This window comes from Poecilia reticulata, chromosome 23, assembly GCF_904066995.2.
Source record: "Poecilia reticulata chromosome 23, P_reticulata-male-v2, whole genome shotgun sequence".
NCBI lineage: Eukaryota > Metazoa > Chordata > Actinopteri > Cyprinodontiformes > Poeciliidae > Poecilia > Poecilia reticulata.
Window position 1 is genome coordinate 13,298,969 of NC_088852.1, and position 25,958 is coordinate 13,324,926.

General features: G+C 39.7%; 1 protein-coding gene across 1 annotated transcript in view; it reads right to left on the reverse strand.

Annotated features, from left to right (window-relative positions):
• Positions 1-18,302, reverse strand: part of tafa5a (TAFA chemokine like family member 5a) — a 160,398-nt gene extending 142,096 nt beyond the window's left edge. The window contains exon 1 of the mRNA XM_008401147.3: positions 17,118-18,302. Within this exon, the coding sequence (XP_008399369.1) occupies positions 17,118-17,229 (112 nt within the window). The 5' untranslated portion in view covers positions 17,230-18,302. The remainder of the gene's footprint in view (positions 1-17,117) is intronic.
• Between the last annotated feature and the right edge of the window lie 7,656 nt (positions 18,303-25,958).

Sequence of the window (25,958 nt, forward strand, 5' to 3'; positions counted from 1 at the left end):
CAGGACCAAAGAGCAGAGAGAGGAGGAGGAAGTTCAAAACATCTTTTTCGTCGATCATAATGAGCAAAATCTCCGACTCCAGAGTCTCTCAGCCCGACTTTCTAACTATTCAGCTGGAGAGACTTAAAGAGGAGGATTAGCAAAGCTTGCCAATAACTGATGGTGTCATCCAGGACATGTTACAGTGGAATATGGTGATTGCCGTCAGCAGGTGGAGCTGTAATGGTAGTCATAAGACTGTCTAAGAGTGTCTTCAGTCAGAGGCTTCACTGCAAGACTGACAGCTACCATAACCCTACTGCTACTGGAGATCCTTCCTGCAAACAGTCTCACCATCCACAAGGACTCTTGGATAATACGAGTTATAAATTTATTTTTTGTTGTTTATATATACTCAAAGTTATCTATGCCCAAAAGCAGCAAAAGTTTTAAGTGTGACTAGGGTTGGACAATAATATTAATAATATTTGTCGCGATCAATGTCAATAGATAATATGTCTGATAGAATACGATCATTTCAACAATTCATGGTCGCACGGCATTCTGGGATATGTAGGAAGTCACTCAACCTCTCTCAGTCAGCTAAAAGGTTGGTGCCATCAACTAAGTCATGCACTCTTTGGTTACGTAGCAACAACCTGCTGGGTACGTTGTGCAGCAGCAGTTTACACTGTTTAAAAGAATCTCATTGCCTGTTTTTAAGAATCGCTCGAAATAAGTCCAGTGAAATCAATTCTGACTGATATTATGACTCCAGAGAGCATCTCAAAAGGAGAAAATGGGTAAAAATATGGAAACATCCATAGCGGGCTCGTAAAACGACACTTCCCGTTACCTGACTTGCCAAAAGCCACATAGTGTAGCTTCCTCACAGCAAATACAAAACAGAAAATGGCGGACTATGATAACAGTCGTTTCAACAGGAAGCAGAAAACAATCCACTGCACTTCATCTCTGCCTCATGTGTCTCATTTCACTTTCCCTGGCACTCGAACTGTGTCACTCAGAGCGCTTGGGGATTAGGTGGTGGTGGTGTTTTATAGCGCCATGGGGAGGATAAAGATTTGTACACACACACACACACGCACACACACGCACACACACACACACGCATGCACATGAGCAGCCACGTGTTGACGCTCGCGTATTGATATACTGCCAGCGAGTGATCCAACAAAACATCTCCCTTCCCTTCTGCAGCCCCTGAATGCAGAGGAGATCGTCGACGACGCACGGAGATTTGTTAATTAGCTTGCCAACATCTGTCCTCTCGACGCGAGATGGGAGCAGAATACACAAAATTTACACCCATCATCCGAACGCCACCATTCCCCAAAAGCGCCCGCAACAACAGATGTCAACCACCCTCCATTGCCATTGTGTAGTAGCGGGGGAAAACGGAAGAAGAAGAAGAAGAAGAAGAAGAAAAAAAAGGACAACCATGTGATCTTTCTTTAATTGAAACTTGCATGTCATTGAATAATGGATGCCCTTTGTTGAGCCAGAGCTGCGCCACAATAAATTGTGCATGCACGCTTCCATGTGGCTGAAATCAGGGCACCGTCTCTACATTGATGCGAATCTCAAAGCGCCGCATGCAGTGTTCTCCGGAGGCCGAGGGGATTGATACAAATCATAAATCCTGCTCTTACCGAATGTTTACCGTTGTTCGTAGCTTGTACGGGACAGACTCTGCAGGAGATAAAGCGGGCGAGGTGTTCTCCGCGCTCATTTCACTGATGTGGTCCCCGCAGACAGTGACAAATGGAGTAATCAAAGGTACGCGCGTGTGTAGGATTGATTCATCAACTAACATTTGGAACCGAAAAAGCCTCTGATGTAATAGGGGTGAGAGCTGGTGACAAATGCATCATTGATGCAAAAGGAAATAATAAAAGCAGCATCTAATATTTGTGAGGATTTCATGACGGCCTTGAGATGACAAGGTACAATATGTAGTTTATTAAAGCCTGCTGCTAGATTTGTGGGTTACAAGACAAATATCATCTGCAAGTACAGAGACAATATTCCTTCAAAACCCTGAACATACCGCTGCTGTCTTCACAACCTGAATCTGAGCCTTTTGAGGACTTGAGGTTTTCACCTGAGCTCTGTGCTGAAGGTCGTTTTCTGGATGGTTTTTAAAAACCTACAAACCAATTCAGCACTATAATATAGAAGTTGTGAAAAGGAGGGATTTGAAAAGTTGATGACATCTTAAAGGTGCAGTACTGTGTAAAAATCCTCATTCCCAATATCAAATTCATTGTGCAAAACATTTGTTTTGATTTCTTTTGATGTGTGGTATTTATTTGCCAATTGAAGAGATCCAATGCAAAGTTCATGTCAGGAGGCACATTTGAAATGTTACTGAGAAAATGTTTTTACCCAAAGATTTTCCAATCTGTAACCTTCTTCCTGTAATCGTTTTGTTTAAGTGATCTTTAATCCTTATTCAGATACTTTTTTTCTCCCTCCCTCCCGAAAATAATGAGTGATGTCGATGTTTCGGGCCTAAAATAGCGTTAAGTCATTGGCTCCGCAATAAACCATTTACACACTTTAATGTGTTCCCAAATGAGAAACCAGAGGGTAACTAAAAGAAAAAGAAAAAAAAAAATCAAAGGATTCCATGCTGTGGCTTTTATTACTTTGCACAACTCCTAAAGGTAGTCTCATTAAAATTCTGGTTTTCCCATGACATGGTGTTTTTGGAGCAGGAGTTACAAAGCACAAAAAGTCCAACAAAAAATAACACGCAAACGGCTGCAGCGGCAAGAGTTTCGACAAATGTGTGACATTACATAGAGTAATCTGTGGCCTATAGGCTCCATGCTGAGGAGCCATAATGAGCTCTTCAACCCTAAAGAGGGAGGCATAACTCTTATGTTCTGCAGTCAAAATGACAAAGGAAGGGTTTATCACTGCCAAGGGCTTAGAGTGGGGGGTGGGATGAGAGAGGGAGGCACTGAGGAGAAAGGGGGTGGAGGGAGGAAATACTCGACAGAAAGAAATACCGAGATAGTAGGAGTGCATGAAAGAAATAACAAATCGCCTTCAGCCCGCCATGCATGCATAACCGAGACATGTTTCAGCATGTCTGAGAGTATCAGCTGGAATTACACTGCTGCAGCTCACTAAGCACTTTCAAGAGACTTCTCCGACTGTATCCCTCGCAGCGGTGCTACCCTTCTGTCCCACTCCCCTCCCGTCCTTCTCGGCGTTCCCTGCATCTTTGCCATCTCTCTCTGTCTCTCTCTCTCTGATTGTGTCACGAGGGTAGAAAGAAAAAGAGGAGACAGCAGGAAGTCTTCAACTGAGTTCACACAGCAGCCCCACAGGTAGGATGGATCACAGGCATCCCATGTAGAGTCACTAGCCAGTCAAAACGAGCATTTAATCGAACGTGCTTACAAAGCATGTAATGTTTTGGTATAAACTATAGCATGCAGCAGCCATGTTACTTATCAAAGCCACTGTTAAAAACAGGAAAGATAACAGCACATATAATTCAAATGAGTTAGATGGTAAGATTGAAAATACTTGAATTTTACATTAAAAACAAAAATAGTGAAGAGAAAACCAACAACTTTTGCCCAAGGAAGTGTAACTATTGCACTGTTTGCACTGTTTCCAACCTTGCTGTTGGTGTTTTAAAGTTTGTTTGTCCAAGGACGAGAAGTGAAAGACATTTTATGGAACTTAAAGTCCTGTTGGGCTTTCGAAATGCGAGTCTGTTTGGTATAGAGCACCTGTGTTGGGATCAAGTGTGTGAAGTTTTCATTTTTCTACTGTGACAAGAGGAGGCACGGTTTCATGGAACCCTGTGGAAGTTTTTCAACGGAACATCTTTCACTCAAGTTTCCATTCTCTGTAAATTTCACATTTACTACTACGATACAGCATCTGCTCAACAGCAACAGCGCAAAGAATTGGGATTCACTTCAGCCGAAATCTGATGCATTTTAAATGACGAGCAATACGTTTCCATATCAGAATTTATTCAAGATTTAATTCAACTGGTGCTCCTCATGGATTTGGAAATGCCATTCCACATCCTTTCCAGTAAGACATTGTTGTTGTTTTTTCATTCATTTTTAATCTCTTTTAAAAAAATAAAAAATAAATATTTAAAAATGTGTCAAGTTTGAGGATCTCCTCAGGTCTTCGTGGAAAGAAGTTTTTAAAAAGAGATTTTTCTTGATTTCTCAGATCAGACTTGTATCTGCTGTGTTTGTGGATTGAAAGACGCCAACCTGATGAACAGATGGGTTCATTAAATACTGGACTGTGTTACATGTAATTTATTTAGTGAATCCTGTGAAGAAATAAAGCAAACAGCTGTTTGCAAAAGGATTGTACTGCTTAGCTCCGTTTTTGTCACTTTCCAACGTTTGAGGATTTTTTTTTTTTTTTATCACACTATTAAACAGTGAAACAAAAACCTGACGGCTTTTATCAAAGTCAGCTTAAACCACGACGACAAAACTTTGTTCCATATTTCTCTCTCGTGAAGAAAAAAAAACAACTAAAAACTTATTATTATAGTTTCAGGCAATAATCCGATACATTCAGCATGGTTTAATTTAAGAAAAGTACATCTATCAAAATAAGATCTTGCAACTGTCTCAAAGCTCCAAGGAAGCTTTAGCACTCTCCCAAGTAGCTGAAACAGCATCAGCAAAGCTCAGCTACTTACTTCATCTGACTGCCTCATCTCTTCTCAGGCAGAAGCGTCCTCCTGAGTTTTCGGTCGTACCATTAGCCTGTTCCGCTATTGCCGCGTGATCGGGCTTATCCACTCTAAGGCTTTTAAATCTCAACTTGCTTCTTCAAAAACCCCAAAGAAAACAGAGTTGGGAGAGCAACTTTGTTCACTTCTAAAGCAAAGATGGAATATGTAACAAACTAGTTTTAACCACTCAAGCATCAGATTGTTTTGAGTACAAAGGCCAATGAATGTAAGGTAAAATTAGACTTTAATCCTTTTTGAAGGTAAAATTTTTGTCTAAATTTGACATTTATTAGTATATGTCACTGACATTCTGGGCGGAGCCTTTTCTTCTGAGAATATTTGTTCCTTTAACATATTTTTTAACACAACAATCACAAGCTTCGATGCATTTGAAGTAAAATCCCAATGCATTTCACTGGGATTTTACATGAACACAAAGTAGTGCAGTTGTGAAGTGGAGAAATAAGGATTTATAGAAAAAGAAAATGCTAGGGTACTACCTGCTTTGTCTGGAGAAAACTTTGTCCTTTTGTTCCATGCAAAAAAAAAAAAAAGAACAAGAACAGGCATTTTGGGCTGGAAATGTCTGAAAATAAACTTTCAAATGTTGCTACCTTCTCTTATTTAGGTTTTTTTTCTGAAATTTGCAATAAAATAGTGTGCTTTGATCTAAACCTTTCCACTGTAATTCTAGCTATATGTTATTGTTCTTCTTACAGATAAGCATCCATTCCCACACCATCCAATCAGAGTACCTGTTTCAAATGTTTGCTGTGTCTTCTTCTTGACTTTATTTTTAATTTCCAAACCAAACTTCTCATGCCATCCTTTCTATTATGACTTTCTTCTTGCCACTCTGCCATACAGGCCAGACTTGTGAAGTTTGGCATGTTGTTTTGCAACCTAATCTGGCTTTAAATTTCTTTACAGTTTTCTTCCTGACCTAACCTGTCTGTCCGGGATCAATGGATACAATTTTATATTAAACTTTTCAGACCTTTCTTTGAAAAACCTTTGAAAACATGTAACATTTTCTGTACACTTCCAAAATTGTATGTGGCATCACTAACAACCACCGTACACACATACAGAGAGACATCATGGACCAATTTACTATTGCCAGCTGACTTTATAAGTCTTTGGGGAGTCAAAAAAAAAACAAAACTGGAGTGCATATATACCCAAACATATTAAGGGTACCATATCATTTGTAGCTCAATGCTTGTTTGTGTCATTAAAATGAGAACTGCATGTTCCTTTCCACTCTCTGCCATAGCAACTGCAGTTACTTCATTGTTGCCGCATTGCAAAATGGTTGTTGAAACAGCAGCGAGCATTGGCGCGTGATAAATGAGGCCAAGCTCTTTGTAATTTCCATATCAATCATGGAACATGTCACCAGTTAGGAGAGAAGGACAACGGTGGAAAAAGGGATGGTGATATAAATGTTTTCTTATGAACTTACCCCAGCTGTGTTATTAATGAAGCCCATGACGAATAAAGAAATCCACATAGGAATCAAAAGCCAAAAATGCTAACTGACCGACCAGGCGACTGGCTAAAAGTCGCACCAAATCTCAGTCTCTGACATGCGGACGCATCTGGAGCGCTGCTGTCTTTGGAGCTGTGAACCTCCAGCAGATTTACCGTGCAGGGAGATTAAGACCGAATTGCAGTTGTCAGTGCACTTGTCACAGAGTCTTGATGTGGCCGAGAAGACGGCGAGACGCGGAGACAAGGGAGGATGAAAAGAAGGGCGGACAGAATCGAAAGGAGGCCCTCAAGGCCGCATAACAAGTTCTCAGGAGTTCAGGACGGCAAAAGTTTGCGGCGGTGTGATCTTGTTAAGTGCGGGAGTCACCGAAGGACACCGGACAATTGATTGAACGGAGTTGACTTCAGCACAATTTCCTCCTGGTGGTGACATGCATCAGCCGGGCCATGGGTGCCTTCGTTCTGCAGCTTAACTACCTCTCAGGCCTCACGCTGTGACAAATGGCTTCTGTCTCTTCTAATGTAATATTTGCCTCTACTTCTGAGAGCCTCTTGGCTACTCTGCGGCACGTCTGTCTGCCGACTGGTTCATTGTGTTAGCCGACTTCATTCCCCAATCGGCTGTCAATTGGTTGAGTGTCTGAGTGTTCTCAACTGTCTGTCTTTTGTCTCATCGTCTGTGTAGTCCCTCTTACTGCCAGGGTTTCTCAGTAACCTCCAACTCCGTCTGTCTCGCACTCTCCATTTTCTCGGTTTTCCTCCAACTGCTCCCTCTCTCTAATCCCTTTTCCTTCTTCTATTCCCTCATTCTCATTCCCTCTCTGCTCCTTTCCCTCCTTTCTGCCCGCTTTCTCTCTCTCCAGTTTGCCGCCATGTCTGTGCTCCAGATGCTAGCTGTCTCAGCTCCATGGGCTGTGTCTCGGTGATGGGCCCCTCCAGGAATTCAAAGCACCATTCTGGCATTTTCTTCCAAGCAATTGCTTTTCTCCCAGTAATAAAGGAGGAGTAGCTTTAGTGTTTCCTTCTGAATGGGTTTAGTGGCCTTAGGCAAAAACAAGCACAAAATGCACATCCTTGAATCCTCTCGAGGCAAGAGCCCGCCGCGAGTCACTGTCCAGATCCAGAGCCAATTAAGCCGTCTCAACCGGTTTTTATTTAATTTATTTGTTTCCATATCTTAGCGCAAACACACAAAAAACTTTGCTGCAAAGCTCCTGACTTTTACAAATCCGTTTGTGTTTTTTTTTTTTAGTTTTTTTTTTTAAGAAATCTATTTTATTTGCTTTCATGCAACTGGACAACCAGACAGAGGACATTTGCATAAACCCGCTTACTTTGACTGTGACCTATTGGGCCTCGCAGTCACAAACTACTTATGATATGTAAATATTATACACACGCTTTTAATGGTAATTAAAGTCACATTGACACATAATTAATTCACAGTAGACATGGAGCATTTAAGGTGCAATTAGCCATGGAAGCTGGTACGGTGATACTTTGCCTAAATGCAAACTCCAAACACTCTGCAATTTGTTTTCACATTAAGTAAATGTCACAGCATATTAGCATGTTATTATGGGTGTGCTGAGTTTCTCCTTTCTTTGGAGAGAAATGTCTGGTTGTGAAGGTGCAGAAGGAGCAAGAGAAACAGCAGCAGGGAATAATAGGAGCTTTGATAACCCTCGTGATTTTGCCCACATGCTATTTATGTTGCACGATATTTCACATCAGACAAATGGTGATGTCAAAGATAACCCGAGTAGTCTATTAAGAGATCCAAAAAAGGGACTAGCCATGACAAAAAAAAACATCTGGAAAAAAAAGACAAATCACCTGGCTTTATCCTTACTGATGGTCTTCATCAAAACAATAAAATAGACATTGTCTATGCTCAGAAAGAGGAAATAAATCTCAGTTCTTCCTCAGTACAAAACTTTCACTCTTATTTTTGTCCCCTCTTTTATTCCACTGACATCTTTCCCATTACTCAAAGTGAGGCTGCAGCTGCACAAACATTAGCCATTAGCGCAAATGGCTGCTAACTTTGCCCGACTAGTCCAACCTCATGACTGGTCCATCGCAGAGCAATTCTTATCATTGGCCATTAACCTTTTCTGCATACTGAATGTCTATGTTAACATTTCTCATACAATAACAAGGACAAAAGCAATAAAAACTGTAAGAACTGGTCTTGTACAAGGTTTTAATTGATGGATTATCTTCTACATTGAGCAGCCCTGGTAGTCCAACCATCATCTGAACGACCAACCAGCTAGCACCGACAACCACAAGTACATTTGACTACATCTCATGTTTTTTTCCTATAGATTTTTCCAGCTTGATCAGTTTATGTCAAATATCTTCCATGAACTTTCAAGCCAACAAGTAGCACATAAAGATCTCAGCAAATAAGCATTTCATGTCTAAATAAGGAAACTTCCACACAAAAAAAGCACCACAATGACGAGAGCACCCCACAGATTACAAAAAAAAGGAATTGCCTTTGGCTATGCTGCATAATTCTTGAAGAATCCATGTACAAACAAGGGCCCATAGCATCTTAATATTTTATAATCTAAGGCACAAAATGCTTCTAATTATTTCTAACCCTTATCAAAGCTCCTGCTTTGTATGGTTAGCAGAGTAACGACGAAACATGGTATGTTCCTTCCTTTGTGTTAATAGTGCTCAGTGATTCCTTTTTAAAGTATGGAAAGGATTTTTCACACCTTTGATGAAGTTTTAACAATGTAGGTTTTTGCTTTCTTGGTAGAAAACTAAACCTGCTGACTGTGTTTCCTCAGGCTATATGCGGGTCTTTCTGTTGCTACCTGACAGAAATCTGTCCCTCTTCCCTCACAGATAACATCTACGCCCAAACCGAGACATCCTCACACATTCATGCCCTTACAAGTTTCACTTTGGTTTCGTCCAGTTGAGAACAGATTTTTTTGACTTTTCACATTTTGTCATGTTCACACCACAAATTTGATGCGTTTCGTTGAGATTTCATGTGAAATCAACATAAGCAGTTCATATTTATAAAGCAGAAGTGAAATAAAAAAAACATTTCCACAAAAATACAAAGTGCAACCTTTAGATGTAAATCCCCTCAGTCAGCACAGTACAACATGGCGCTGCACAGATCCTTTGGAGAACATATCTACCAATTTTGCACATCATTACACTGAAATTATCACCTGTTCTTCATCTCAAAATGGATCAAGTGAAAGCATCCTGTTTTCTACTCTTGCCATAAGTTTAGTAGATTTAGTTCTGAAGTTTTTTCTTATGTAAAGTGCATTGAAATACCATATTCTATAAAAAAAACTGATCTAAACTAGGCACCCACCTCAACAACCAAACTGCCCATCTTTCCACTCCCTCTTGTCTGTCTTCCGACTTGTTCCAAAGCTTCCAGTTTTTTCAAAAATTAAAATCTTTCTCACGGGCCAATTACCAGACCCACAGGCCAGCAGCAGTCCACATACTGCTGGTTGGACACCTCTGATATAAACTGTTCAGCTATTCAACTCTGCTGAAAAGTGGTTGTCTTCCCCAGTCCAGTCTATAAAAGACTTCCTCACAACATGATGCAGCCACTGCCGTGTTTCGCCGAGACAATGGAGTAATTTGCTGTCTTAATTGTGTGCTACATACGGTGTTATTTTATGTGTTTAATTTCAGTTTCATCTTGCAAAAGCCGTATACTAGTTGTACTATTACACAACTAGTATAGTAGTTGTATACTTTCGCCAGAAGTGCACAAGCTTTACATTTTGGTCCTTAAATGCTGGATATGTGAAACAACTCGATGCTATCCTGTCAGTTTTTCCTCTCAGTTTTTATCATAATCTGCTTGCCATAAAAACGCATAACCAAAGTTTTCACATTTTTATTTGTTTTTTTGTGGGGTTTTTTACCTCCAACTTCACCGTTGTTTAAGTCTATTGCATCAAATCTTGGTAAAATGCCTACAGAAAAGTTTCATATGAAAACATATGCAAAGCAGCTCGTGTCAGAATCTATCTGCAATTATTTGCTTTAAAGGTCTCATGAAATGCAAAGACGCAACAGGTTCGACATCATCCTAACGTCGTAGATGCCCCTCAGCAGCCAGTTTTGGTAGTAGTCACCCATCACTAGATTTAGCTGCAGAACTCTGGCAGCTTGTAAAGAGTCACGCAACGCAAAAGGCCACACTGCAAAATGTGGTGAATGGCAACGGAGAAGGATGCAAGTTTGCATCCGTGTCTAATTTTTTTTCTATGCAGGGGAAATTACATAGAAAGTATGAACTTTAGGCAAAGTTAATACTTGAACATTCAAATTCTATTTTCTTGGCTGCTGATACTTGAACGCAACATGATTTCTAAGGCTGAAATAAATCAGGAATTATTAAAGACAAACAAAAAAAAAGATGTGAATGATTTTCTCTTCACTTTCCCTCTCAGACCTTCTCCACTTGTTACTCTTCATCTTCCTGCCTGTCTGCAGCTCGGATCTGAACCTAAGCCTTCCTACGGTCCTCAGCCATCCTGAGATAAGATTAGCATACTTATTAGCTATCTGTGTGATCTCCCTCATCCGCTTTATGTTCAGCAGTCACATGCACGGACTGCGGCCTCATGAATGCATAATTGCACCGTTGGCAAACAATCCCGTGGCTGCGAGCTGCCAGAGGAGGGAGCTAGTGCACAGAGGGCGGTGTTGTTGACGTTGCTTTTTGTTATTGTAATCAGCGGGTGCAGAAGCGCTTCGCTGTGATTACTGTATTCAGCGCCAATCAAATGTTAGAAGTGGAGTTGTTGGGATTTATCTTTTTTTTTTTTTTTTTTAATTCTGCCCTCTGCTGCACTCCTTCTCTCTACTCTCCACTCGATTCCTTCAAATTGCTCCCCATCAAATTTTTATTTTTTTTTACCTGCATCCTCCCAGACTCAAGTGCGGACGTCGAGTGTCCGCGCGTCCTCCTGCATCTCTTATCCCCTCACTGCTCTCCCCTCTACTCTGCTTAGTCTCTCCCTCTTAGAAGGGCCTGAATGAGGATGGCAGATCATGTTAAGTCAGACGCTGATGCTGGATGACAGGCATCATATGAATCATAGTGGTAATCACAGAGATTTCTTCTTTCCCCCTGTGGTTGTACGACACACTGGGGGGGAAGAGAAGTAGCCTTTAGTAACAAACCGTGGCTAAGCATCAGTATACCACTATGTTCATAGTAAGTTTCTGGCTAGTCATTCAGACCAGTATGCTACCCGAAAGTCAAAAAAAAAAAAAAATAGACACAAAGACTAAATTTAGCCACAGTTAATGAATTACACAAGTTGTGTTGTAGTTCTAAAATTGTAGAAAGGTATTTCTTTGTTGAATTTAAGCAAACATATGTAATGAAGCACCATGCTGTCAATTTGTTGTTTACCAAATTTCCAAGTGGAAACGATAAAGTGATACATTAAAAAAACAACTTCAACTTAATAATTAAAAGTAAGCTATGATTCAGCAGAATTCAGTAGCGTTGTTAGCAGCTAAAACCTGAACTATCCTGTTTTTATTACCTTAATGTCTCACTTTATCAAATTAATTAAGCTTTTTTTTTTGCTGTTGGTCTTTTTTGCTTCAGGACATTTACATTTACATTTTTGGAGCTGAAAGAATGTACAGCCAGAACACCTCAATGAGTTTCAGGGAAGTTTTCATTCATTTCACAGCGTTGTTTTTTGTTTTTTTTGGTAGACTTTGATTTTGACATTTTCCTGTTTTAAGACCCAGTTTTCTGCAGACAGTGAACCACATGTTACTGTCGACTTTGGCAAAAGCAGGAAGTAGAGAAATTATTTATTGTATAACAAAAATATCCCACATCATAAAACTTTCACCGTTGTGTTTTACAGCTAGTTTAAGACATGGGCCCTGTTTACCAGGAAATTATTGGAGGCCATTTGGACATTAGCATTTGTAGCATGTAAAGGCTTCACAGTCTCGTTATTAATTTAAAAACAGGGAGTTATTTGGGAACAAAAACAGTTATAACATTTAAATCAGTTCCAGGTTAGTGTTCTTTCATCGGTTTTTCAGGCATCCTGTTGTAAATGTGATGCTGTCTGGGATCACTGCCCTGTTTCAATCAGTGCAGTGCAAACAGAGGGCATCACGGATGACTTTTCCAAAAAGATATAAACAAATCAATAACTGTGGCTAAAAAAATATTTCACATCAAAATAATCCCATCTTCCTGGTTGATGCTATCAAGCTGGATATTTTAGACTTTATTAATTCTGAATTCCTGCTGATTGTTCTGTTTTTGGAAATGACAACACTGAGATATTTCTTTATCAATATTTGCAAGACACATTGTGCTTACTTTTAATTGCCAAATATCAAAGTGCTGAGTGCAATGGTTAATTTAGCAACGTAGATTCATTTTCTTCCATATTTGAATATTCTGTTAATGTAAAAATAATGCAATCAACTGAAAAAAAACTTGTTTGATGTGAATTTTTGTTATTTCCTCAGCAAAAATTACAGTTTACGGCTCCCGATTTACACTACAGATCAGCCACTGTTTACAGCGTTTTATAAGGAAAGTAATAAGTTGTGCCTCCATAAATATAGAAACTGATTAGGGGGGAAGGGAAGAACAGAGCTGCTGAGAGAAAGGGAGACGCTGGTAGAGCAGTGACCTCCGTCACAGCGACATATATTCACCGCAGGTGGGGCAGCGGTCAGCCGAGTGCAGAGGATAAAGCTGAAATAAATGGAACGTGGAGGAAACGAAAGGAAACACAACGGGAACCAATCAAATGAAAACAAGGAGGGGAGAAACCAGAGCAGAGAAGTTTGAACATGAATTATGTCAGCTTAATCTCTAATAAAACGAGCCAGGGTAGCTGGAGCCAGTCACTGCAGCCGATTACTGAGCTCCAGAAAGAGTAAAAGGTGTTGCTAGGTGAGAGGTTGAGGTTTCTTGCACTGAAACAAACATCCAAGCTCTATTGATTGGACACAAGCACGAGATCAATTGACATGGCTAAAGGCACCACAAAGGAAGAAAAGGGTCCACCTCCTTCCTCTTATCTAAAGGCTTTGCTTCTCATAATCCACCCCCCCCCACCCCTCCACCCCTTTGATTAACCTGAGGCTCATGTGATTGCAAAGCAAACTGAATCATCTGCACACTGTAAATAGGAAGCGAAGGAATGAACGATGAGGTAAAATTGTGTGTGTGTGTTTGTGTGTTAGTTGATAGGATCTTTAAATTGCACAGTTGTGTTTGGTTGGCTTTTTTTTTTTTCTTTTTTCAGCTGGCCTCCGTTTCTCACATGTAGCAGACTGAGCGGCCGTGTGCCAGCTGGATTTCTGCTCAAAAGTGAGTCACATGCAGCTTGAGACAGATAGGGGAGGCAGGCAGGAGGGAGAGATAGGAAGGTGCAAGGGTACCAGAGAAGTAGCCTAAGGAAGTGTAGTATGTGCGCGTGTGTGTGCGTGTGTGTCGCGAGGGTGATGGTCTGCATACATTTGCCTAATAATGGCATCGTTGGAACATGCAGTCTTTACAGCTAGACGAGGCTCATTCAGAAACATAATATCCTCCTAATGTTAGCTCAGTATTTTAGCAGCATCTTTTATGTAGTTCATATGGCTCACCACCCAGAGTGACATCACTATTTGGGCGCCACAAGTACTTCAACAGAATATTGTGTTACTTATTCGCAAATCCAGACACTGGGAAGTGACAGAGTGCACCTACAAACACTCTGAGAAAACATTTGGGATGGATGAATTTGTGAAAGCAAATGAAGAAGCTATTTCAAAATAAATTTTAAAAAAATGTAGAATGATCACAAGCGATCAAAAAAAATGTTTTGCATGTGTGTGGATGTTGGTGGTAAACCTGCACATAAGCTTTTTCATTCAACTATAGAGTGCAATTCCATATACTGCAACCTACTAGCCAAGCAAACAGCTACCTATGTAGAAATCATGGACATATCTGGATCGTTCTATAAATTAAACATTTCAATTTTGGGTACCAAGATATTCTCTTTTTTCAAGAAATACCAATTAATCATTATTCCGTTAAAGTGGACATCATGTTTCATTGGTTTTATTTGAACAGTTTAATTAATACTTCAACATATAAATATTCCTGTTTTGTAGCTTTTTCTAACAAAATATAAGCCAAAACATATTAAAGTCATTGTGTTTTTTTTTAAGGGCCAAACTAAAAATGTCAAATAAATAAATAAATAAATAAATAAATAAATAAATAAATAAATAAATAAATAAATGAGTAGGGTGTGGATGCTGAGTGAGCAAACATGAATCAAACGAAAGCTCAAACAAAAAATGTTTCAAAGATGATGTGTTTTTCTGTTGCTATAGTGATTTGCGTCGTTCATCACTGGCAGACAACTGAGAGGGGAGGACAGGTTGAGGAATCAGAATCGAGGAAAAAAATGTTACAGTGAAAGAAATTAGAAAAAGGCTGAAATTTGTGACCACGTTAGTTTAACAACAATGCTACATATTTTGACACGGTTTTTGAATTTGACACGTTGATGTTTTAACGTGTGAATTCTTGATGCCCCCGAAGACGACCACAACAACATCCGTAAAGATGATCAAAAACCCTCAGGGAAATTCCAAAGCGAGGTTGTCATAATTCATGCGTGAAAGGGTGATAATGAGGAACAGTGCCAGATTTATGAGACCTCTAAACCTCTGGGTTAGTCGGGTTTTATCGCCTGCCTTCATGAGATTCATCTACACATGCAGGTAACATTGATTGGTGGGTGAAGATCAGCTTTTAAGGTTTCTAAATTTTGTTCTGCTGAAAAGGTTTTTGAATATTTCTATCGACATAAAACTCACACCATGTCTTGGTAAGAACCCAAACGTTCAAAGAAATCAAAGCAAATTTGATCCACAAATGAAGTTATATGGAATGACACAGGAGGTAATTATAGGACATACATTTAGTAAATACTTTATTTTAAAGTATTTATAAGACTTTTCTGGTAATGACGTCTTCAAGACGACTCCACTTCAACTCTAAACTTTGGTTCTTTCCAGAAAAATGTCCAATTGGATACAAGTCAGGTGATTGACTGGACCATTTCTAGCGGTTTCACTTCGTTTCTCTGAAGCCAATTGAGAGTTTCCTTGGCTGTGTGTTTGGGGACCATTTCCTGCTCGGAAATTCACACTCGTTTCTTCTCCACATTCTGACCAAAGACTCTCTTGGCAGATTTCTCCATTCTCCCTTCCTTAAATTCTACCTGCCAGCACTGTACGCCATCTGGCAGCACACAGCATGGCGATCCAACCTGCACACGTCACATTATGTGTAATGTGTTTCCTCCAATAACATCCAAAGCTTTGATCTCATCTTACCAGACTGTGTTCTCCTTGTTTATCACTGGCCATTAAGCTTCAACGTGCTTTTTCTTCAGTAGTGGAGTCTTGTGCAACAACCATTTTGGTTAAGGGTATTCCTTGTTGTCGTAGAAAAATTGTGCCTACCTGACTTTCTGCAGTACTCATTGTCTCTTGAACAACTCTCAATTTTTTGATTCCTCAGTCAGAAATCTTACATGGGAGGCCCGCCATTGGCTGGTTTATAGTGAAATTATGTTCTTTTCATTTCCTGATTGTGGTTCTTAAAGGTACTTTATTGAACATATAGAAGTTTAGATGCAACATACAATTGATGTTATTTTGCTTCAGTAAGACATTGTGTGAGTTTTTCTTTGCTTATACCCAACACTCAACAGTCCTTTGGAATTGAGAGGGATGCTTTATGAGCCATCAATTAATATTAAAATAAATATTGACTTGCACATAGCAGAAGGAAGGTTGTTTAAAAACAGATTTCATGTGGTTTCCTGACTTTTCATGCCTTTTCGCATGTTGCTCCATGTGTCCAATACTTATTTCTAGTACTATTACACTTTACTGTACATAACTTTTGCAAATTTGTTTAAACTTCTTTGTGAGGACAAACATTTTTCCGGTTTTTTGGTCTTAATTGAAACCTTGACTTGTTCAGTGCTTTTCCAGCTGTATTTATAGTATTACAAATATCTGTCTACTGCTATACTAGGACAGAAGTGTAACGAATGTGTCTAAATTCTTTCTGTATTTACAGCTGAACCGAATAGTTTTCCTTTAAAAATTCACTTTAACATGAAGCATAACCCAGACTGAGATTAGCATCGAACATATCTGCATAAACTGGTCAAACATAGACCTAATTGTCCTTATTAAATAATATTTAAATCTTATCACATGAACAGCAGCCCCCCCAGCATGATGCTGACATCACCTTGTTAAGCTGCAGGGGATCTGATAGGGACATGTGGAGTGTTTTCTGCAACATAAAGCACTGAACAAGAATCCACTCATCCCAGTGATAATCGCAGAATTTCATTTTATTTGATTTTTTAAAAGTTTTTAATGTTTCTGATAGCTTGCAAATCTGAAAATGCACATATTTATTTCTTCTTTGGCGAGTTTCCATGACCTGTGCAAGGCTCGCCCTGGGTGCTATATGTACAAGATCCGCCACTGCGCGTTTGGTATCCCGCATATCTGTGCGTCTTGGATCCCTCAAAGACTCGATCAGGCACCAATCCACGCATGACTTTCTCCAGCTACAGCTGCTTTCAGACGTACAGCATGGGGCCCAATACGCTCTGCCGGCAAATTACTGAGGGGTTAGGAGAAATCATCACTATTCAGAGTGAGTCGCCAGAATCACTTGCGTGATTTCCATGTGAAATCCTCCCCACATGACACAGTCACCCCCAATGACACAGTCACCCCCACTGCGCAGCGGTCAAGTAAATAATAAAGAAATGAGCGACGGGGGGAAACTTACCGCAGTAGAGAACCAGCAGTGCCGTCAGGAGCACCACAGCCCAAAAAGTTGACGACATCCTCGGCCAGCGAGTGGCTTCTTTGCGCCTTGCCGACCTCGGCACCGAAGCCATTGATTACCACAAAGCAGCACTTCCCGCTTCGGAGAAAAATAATAATAATAAAAAGAGCAAGGATTTTGTTTTAAAGAATGTATCTCAATTTTTTTTTTTCTTTTGCTTTACAATCCAACTCGATTTCTTAGTGCGCTCATATCTCCGTGAGTAATCCTGCAAGAAGGCATGACAAAGATCCAAGAAACTGGTAGGAAAGCAGCCACCACTGCGCAAAAGAAAAGGTCATATCATCCTTTAGGAAAGCCAGAGGAGAATTTTTTTTTTATGTCTTCAAAAAAAAAAAAAAAAAAACAGAAGAAGGAAAAAAAAAAAAAAAGCTAACTCGGTCCGCTTCAGTTATCACAAAGTGCCACGGAAGACGCGGCTTCTGTCAAATCAGGCACAGATTGCGCTCATGAAAACCTTAAACTGTTCAATCATCTCTACCGCAGCGTCGTTAAAGCTCCATTCACCTGTGGTATCTTTCCACGGCTCTCCACCAGCTCGACTCAAACAGAATAGAATCCCAAGAGGGGGCTTGTCCGCACACACACACACACGCACACACGCACTCACACACAAAAAGAAAAGAAAACTGCTTTAAGGTGACCCTTTCAGCTTGGAATGGATTAGGACCATTGCGTGAACGCCGGAGGAAAGCAGAAGGGACGGGCAGAGAGATGGAGACTGGGAGAGGAAAAGAGCGCAATGTGCGACTCTAAGTGATCGTGTCCAAAGTAAACATTCGGATCAGTCAATATTACGTCAGCGAGAAAGCCGCAGATATCTCTACAGACTGGTGCCGTTACGCCAATACCCAATGAAAGCTGCGTAAAATACGGCTAGAAGGTATTGAGCTGGGGTGTGTGTGTGTGTGTTTTCCCCAATACCTCTTCCAGCCAAAATCAATATAAAAGAACCATCCAAAAGTGGCCCGTCGATTCAAATCATAATTTCGAACGATTATTGCGTCCGGACGACGTCATGTAAGTCTGTTTTATAGGCAAAATCTAATTGGCTAACACAGGTTTCGGCTCTTCGTTCACTCGCGTTCGGCTCGAACACGTAAGTGAAAGTTCAATCATGTTCACCAGAGAACTCGCTTCGATTAGAAATAAATCTTTTTTTTTTTTCTTTTTTTTTTACTGCGGTTTCGAGAGCCACGACGTTACCGGCTCTGACGCACCAAATCTATTATTTTGTTACGATCGATGGGGGCAGTCCCACCAGCTGAGTCTGGGTGCAACTTGAGGGCGACGGAGGCAAAAAAAAACCCCAAAACAAAACAAAAAACCATGTCCACAACAACAAAGAATATTTCACACTGCAGTGCTTTACAATTTACTCAAACCCTTTGAACTTTTTCTTCGATTTATCTCCCAATAAACACACTTGAATGAAGGTCTTGGTGGTCCATGGAGCATTAGTGAACAGAATTTAGACAAAGACCAGTGTTAGGTTATAAAGATCCAGCCACAGTAATCTGTGGCTGTGACCAAGAGTAGCTGATAATGATAATAACATGGTGCAACTTGGACCATTTCAGTGCTTCATAGACAAAAAAAAAAACAGAAATTTCAATGAGAAATCTCATTTAAAAAAAACAAAAACAGGAAGCCGGTGATACAAGAACTGATGTGCCTCTGAAAACAACTTTAGAAGTTATTGTTCTCCTGCAAAAGTGGAAGGCGGTTGAAAAAAAAGACATAAAATGTTTAGTCAATTAAACTAAGACAAACCAAAAACTTAACCACAAGGATCAGGAGACATATTGATGGAAACAACGAGCTAACAAAGAGCTGAGTGAGAAGCTGGAGCGTTGATTACTGAAGGAGGAGCAGGTGGCTGGTTAGAAACTGGGTGCAGCTGTGGAGCTGAACTGGAGGAATGGCTGGAAGAACTGACAGGAAACAAGGAAGCGGAACATGAGTACCAAAATAAAAGGGGGGGGGGGGGAAGAACGTCCAGAAGCTCCTGGCAATAAGTGCTACCCAGGACTATGGTATGTCAATCAATCAAATTTTATTTGTATAGCACATGTCAACAGCGAGGCATTTCAAAGTGCTTTACATTATTAAAAGAAAACAGCATGTGACATTGAATAAAGAGTAAGAAAAGAGAAAGAGATAAAAAAAAAGATTAAAAAAGATAAAAACATTAAAACCCTTTTCAACCAGGCTGTGTGACATTCCAATCAAAGCTAACTATAACCAGGTCTAAATACATGAACCAACTTTTTTTTCACCTAAATGAGTAATTTTGCTTGGTTTTTTAAGGTTTTTTTTTTCTTTTAACCGGTTGCTCACACACAAGAATTAAGTATTCTAAAAACCACAAGATCTTTTTCTGTCATTTTAGGACAGATTATTAATTAGTTCAAAAGCTAATTTTAATTTTAACCCTTTAGTTAGTGTTTCCCTTCCATTTGAACTAGTTGACACTTATCTTGGGTTTAAAATGTTCTGAAATCAATAAAAAAAGGAAATGACAGACAAATTGAAAGCTGACCCTTTACCCACTGGCCACATTATTGCAGTAACATTTTTTTGCTCTGCCAAGCTTCTTGTACACGTTTCCAGACCCCACCCATCTTTGAGCTGTTTGATTCAGTGATACCGTCATTAATCTGGACATAGAAACCCACTTCAATTTCTGAAGAGGGTGTTAATCACTGGGGCTGGGTGTGGTAGAGGGTTGGTTGGTCTTCCTGTGTTTAAGCTCTATTACTGGGCTGCAAACACAACACAAGAGCTCTTTGCTTCTGGCAGGGGGAGAGCCCCCTGGGGAGGACGGGTTGGATGTGCCTCCATTAAGGCTTTCAAATCAAATCTGTGTTTGGCTGCAAGGACTTCATTCATGCACTTTCCTTTTGGTTGGGGGGGGCAGTCCTCACATAAACTGCTGTGTTACAGTTTTGTTATCAAAAACTCTTTGAAGGTGAGTCATCAAGTTGGATTTAAAAAAAATACTATATATATATATATATATATATATATATATAAACGTGAGCAGGTGTTCACAGACTAGAAGGGGAAAGGTCTTATGTAGGGATTAGGCATTTTGTCTAGCTGAATGAATCAACACACAACAGAAACACTTTCGTTATGACCCACTTTGTCCCAAACAAATTCCAAACGAACGATTCCTTTGCTTTGTTCCTGTGTTTTCTATGACAATCCAAATAGATCACCTGAGCGGGGAAACGGAGCCATAAATCTCGCTGAAGCCGAGTCGGAAGAACTAGACGCAGAACTCCAAAACCGAACTGAGCAGTACAAATGAATCGCTCTCTGTTATGTGTGTCAACACATTAATACTGGTAGAGTCCAACCTTGTGTGATTGTGGGGATTCTTATTCCGCTTATTTTGCACAATTTGGGTCCAATATTCACTTGGAATGAAATATTGGGATATTTTAGTGGCTCATGAATTCTTAAAGCAGGCATGGAACGAGTTGGATGCCAGGTTGCACTTCTGTTTGCACTTCTTTTGTACAATATAACATAGCACAGGAAATGAAGCAGTGCTGTTTTTATTACCTTAATTTTCTTGTGTATCTTTTTGTTTAGGTTAGTATTTGCTAATGTTGATCTTGGGAGTTTGGACCACCTACAAAAACAGGAGCAATCCAAGACTAACAAAAGCCTCTGTTGGATTCAGTCCAGTTAGTGTTGTACTTCCTGCTTTATCTCATCTCTCTTAATATCTTTTTGCAGTTGAGCCCTTTTATAGAAGCCTCTTTTTTTAATCATGTTTCTTTGTTTTAGATGTGTTCGTTTCTGACAGGAGGAATCCTAAACATATTGGCAGATGTTTCTGTTTTACATCTGTTTAATTGTTCTTTGCCTAGATGAGTGTAAATGCAAAAAAATCTGCCTCAATTTATTCCATTCTCCCTGATTGGACCTAAACAGACGAGCCAAAGAGGAGCACAGTAATCAGAGAAGCAGCTAAAGGGCCATAGGAGTGCCGAAGCATCTTGTTTTGCAAAAGAAAACAAAAAAGAAGACCAAAATCACTCCCAGTACCGCCATTAAGTCTGCCATATGACAAACTCAATGCTCGGGACAGATTAGCATCTAAAGACAGCTCCCACTACTGGTGAAGACTGAATATTAACCATTTCAAGCACGAATTATGATTCTTTAGGACAGGATTTAGTTTTTTTTTCTGAAGTGTTTTTGATTTTCTTAAAGCATAAAAAAAGGTGGAGAAAGGATTTTCTTTTCAAGGTGATCAGTTGTCATTTTCTCTAAATACATCCGTATTATTAGTCTTTAGGGGTTGCTTGATGTCACAGTATATATATATATATATTTTTATCTGCCAGAATCCTCTCCAGTAGAAAGAGGGACTGGATATTGCCGAGTTGCTTTTTCGTCCGTCTGCCATATTGGATTTAACAAACATTTTCTTGCACTTGCAGTGGATAACCAGTTGTTGGCAGCATATGGTATGATGCACTAGTGTCTACTTCAGTGGTCATAACATAAAAATCCAGGGATAAATACAGTTCTGAGCATGATTCAGCATTTCCAAAGCTCAGAACCGAGGACAGTTCCTTCTGCTGGCATGACGGCCGATGAGGTGCAGCCTCGGTACCAAGGAGAGCGCCAGAACTAGATCATCCAATCAGAAAGCTCAGTACCATGGACAGTTCCAATCTCAACAGACCATATCAGAAGGTGAGAACAAGAGTTCCTATTGCTAAATATGACTCGGTACCAAGGACAGCTCCAGATCTCAGTCTCCGCATCAAAGAATCAGAACCATGGAGAGTCACTAATGCTGGCCTGGAATTCAGCGACGCAAATGTTCAGGACCAAGGAGAGCGGCAGAACTGGGTCGAGAACCGTGAAAAGATTCCTTCTGATGGTTAAAACTAGAACTTCTCATCCTGTCAAAATAAACCCACTCAGCTAACTGGTTTTTAGGCGAGTCGGAGCAAAAACAGCACTCATGATGATCGTCAGTCAGGAGGATGTTTAAGCAGAATCTTTGTTAAGGGAACGATGCAGATTCAGCACCAAATCTCTCCTTCCGAAGAGAAGCAGTCAAAGGTCTACGAAGCGTCTCGTTTAGCAAAAAAAAAAAAAAGACTCTTGTCATTGAACAAAAATTATTAGCAAATCCCAGATCAGAGTTTGAAGTTTTGCTGCATGAAGCACAGGAGTAAGCCAAGGATCCGACTCTACCTGGTGTATTTGAACCATTTATGTTCACAATGGAGCAGGTTCAGCATCAAGGACATCACCGGACGACTCAGGCTGCTTCATGTTTAATCCAAAAATTCACTATGCTACACTTAAAACTATCCATAAAGACGCATAGAGGGATTACTTTTGTGATCTGGTATTGATGTGTTGTGGGGTGTCATTTACAGCAAAATCTCCGACTGATATTCCAAGTTATCCCTGCTTAGCGACGCCACCATAAAGGGCGCGAGAGTAGCGCTCCTGTGGTGATAAAACACTTAATCGTTACAAGTGTCCCCGACAGTCCATCTAAACCTCCAAACTCCAGTGTAATGGCTTTATTCTGTAACTTGAAAAGAAATACTTTAAGCAGTGAGCTTTTAAACCCTCCACCCGGAAACAAAAAGCAAACTAAATGAGCCTCCCGACCCCACGCTGTCGTCTTTGTCCTCTTCAGCGCGGCTCTGGCCGATTGTAAAAGCAGCAGACTCAGAATAGACAGAACTCAAGGCAGAGCCGGCGTGCCGCCTCCTACGTGGCGGAAGCAGGGCCAAAGACGGCTGTTTACACACACTCACACACACCTAATAACTCAAAAATACAATTTTAAACCATTTTTACCCCCCTCATTCTGGCACAAATTCTAAATCGCTTTAGGAATAAAATATAGTCAAAGCCTACATATGTTATTCTGCTGTTGCTTTCCACTTTCCAGAACCAAAATTAGACACACAAGCGCTTTAAAATGACAGTCTGAATTCCACTACACATCTTCATAGTGTTTTTTTCCCCCCATAAGAGGAAAAAAAAAAAAAAAGCATTTCCCTTCTCGGTATCGGCAGACATTTGGGCACTAGTCGTTTCTATTGTCTGTGTTCGCCTGCGCTTAGCTCCAAGATCAGGCCTCTATACAGGAGTTCAGATGGATTTGTGAGAAATCTGCCGAGTTTAAATGTTTCATAATCGAGGTGAAGGCTTTAAAGGAGACATCTGTAAGCCAAGCGGTGCAGCTTTGAAAATATCTGATAAACACGCTCCTTTTTAGTGAAAGTGTGATCCCCGACTCAGAGGGGAAGAAAAAGAAGAAGAAGAAGAAGAAGAAAAAAAAACAAGAAAGGAGGAAAAACTCCGGACATCTGCAGCTGAGATGTGAGAATTTGTCAAAAAAGACAGAAACGTGAGATATATTTTTAAAAGTTCCCAAGCATCACAGAGACCACCATGACTTATTTAATGTTTTAAAAGCTAAATAAATCATGAGGGTAAGACTGAAGTATTTAAAGTGTAGGAATCTGTTTTTGTTTGGCAAAGTGATCAATGTTTTCTGTTATTCAGTGTTTAGTCACAGAAACGTCAAAGGTTTATAACTCACCACAGAATTCAATTCTTGGACGGACAAACTGTCAGTGTTGGATGATTTTAGCAGCTTTTGAGTTGACTAAAAAGAGTTTTAAAATATTACAATCATCTATTATACTGTTGGAAAAGTAGTCTACAAGTGTAGAACATTTAAAACAGCTGTCCACTTGACCAGGTTTAAAAGAAAAAACTGAATGTCATCACTGGATATGCAAGAAAGAGAGAACTTAAGTATGGATGAAGGAAAACTTTGTTTTCTAGAAAAAAAACCTGAAGTTTACCCGAATGTGACTTAAGAGTTCTAGAATAATAGTCTGAAAATATTAGTCTAAAACATTATTTTGGCATAAACCAAATATGGTTTGGGGATGCTTTGCTTATAAAATCCAAAACAGATTCTACAATGTTTGACAGTTTGCCTGAGAAAATTGAAACACAATCTCTGAAAAAAATAAAAATAAAAAAAATAAGAAAATTGGCAGAGCAAAACTCGACCCAGCAACAAAGACTGAAAAATAATGAGTTAATCCACCAAGGACTGGCTGAGAATTAAAAAAATTAAAATCTTTTATGTTCATCTTTTGTTTAATTAGTAAAATCATGTTAATTCTTGGTGTTTATTCATAATGAAATCACTATTTTAAAGTGGTAGCAAAAAAAGATTAAACACAAATGTTAACAAATCAATTTTTAACGGGATGTCTTCATTTTTGAATGAATCTATATGAAAACAGTTTCTTGATTTTTTTTTATTTTTATTTTAGCAAACAGAAGAAGCCACAACAACCCACAGTCAGCTGCTTGGGTATTAAACCACAGTTTTAAGTAATTCAAACGGAAAAATGAGAACAGATGCTTAAAAAAATGACACAGGGAAAAAAGAAAAAACAAAAATAAATGGTCTTTGCCCAACAGCTGCATCTATTAAATAGCCCATTTCTCTCAGACTTTCTCTCGTCTTTACAATCTGCACTATTCCCTGTAAGACGAGGGCTTTGTTGACAGCTTGCTGGAAGAGTTTGGTCAAAGTCCAAAAGTCACAGACCTCCTTTAGTTTCAAAGTTAAACAGCTGAACACTTTTTGATAACAACTAAAGTTACTACCACCCAACATAATGCATTCTCACGCAAAATTATTCACTTTTTTTGTGGCATATTCCTTATTGTCGAGAACAGAGTTTCTTATCTGAGGACTAAACAACCTTCTCAGGAAGGTTTAGGCAACAGGCATGCAGAAGGTTTCACGTCAAATGAGCAAATTTTGAATGTCCACTTTCCTTTGTGAAGACGGGAATGAATAAAGTTTGACTTTTTTTAGCCCTCATATTTTCAAAAGGCTGTTTTCCACGTTTCCATCTCTGTTGAGGCTTTGAAAATGCACATTGTCACCTTCCCTAAAATAACGGCATAAGATATTTTTTAACACAAGTTATTAAGGCAAAAAAATAAATAAATAAATAAAAATTTTAGGCAAAAGAGATATTGAAAGAGTTTTTGTAAAACAGTTCATATGATGGAGTTGACAGTGTTCAACTGCATCATGATGAAGTGTGTTACTTTTTTTCATGCTTCAATCTTGTACGATTTAAAAATAGTAATTAAAAAAAATAACTCAATTGACAGGGTGACTGGGAATTAAATTTCAAATTTCTGAGTGCCCCCAAGTGGTCAATATTATCTTAATCAGAAAGTAGGTCATGCCGTCAGTATCGCTTTCAGTAGTAAGCAGCTAGAATATCAAGACGAGTGATCGAGTATCTTATCTAAGACTGCGTGTGTTTCTGTGTCACTGAAATGCAGCAGACATGCAGTAGGGATAAGGATGATTTAATCTGCTGTTCAATTGATTTGGGAAAATCCTTCACTGATTGCAAATGATCACCTCTGGGAGACGGTTCACCTTCAGTCTTACATGAACCGACTTGAACACATGGTTTACATCAGCTGTATGGATGGGACTGAAAAAGGCTAAAGTTCACCGCCACGTGATGATCCATTGTGGGCTAACGTGACACCAGGTGGCGAGAGCTGCTCCAGTCTCAGGAGCGAACGGTGACATAAACGTGACCTTCAGCTGGCCTTGGTTTGAACCTGAACGCAGCACGGGAAATAATACAAAGAAATTAAAAAGAACAGTCATCTGTTTTGACGAGGCTGGTCGCAATAAGCAATAAATCAATTAATCAATTAATC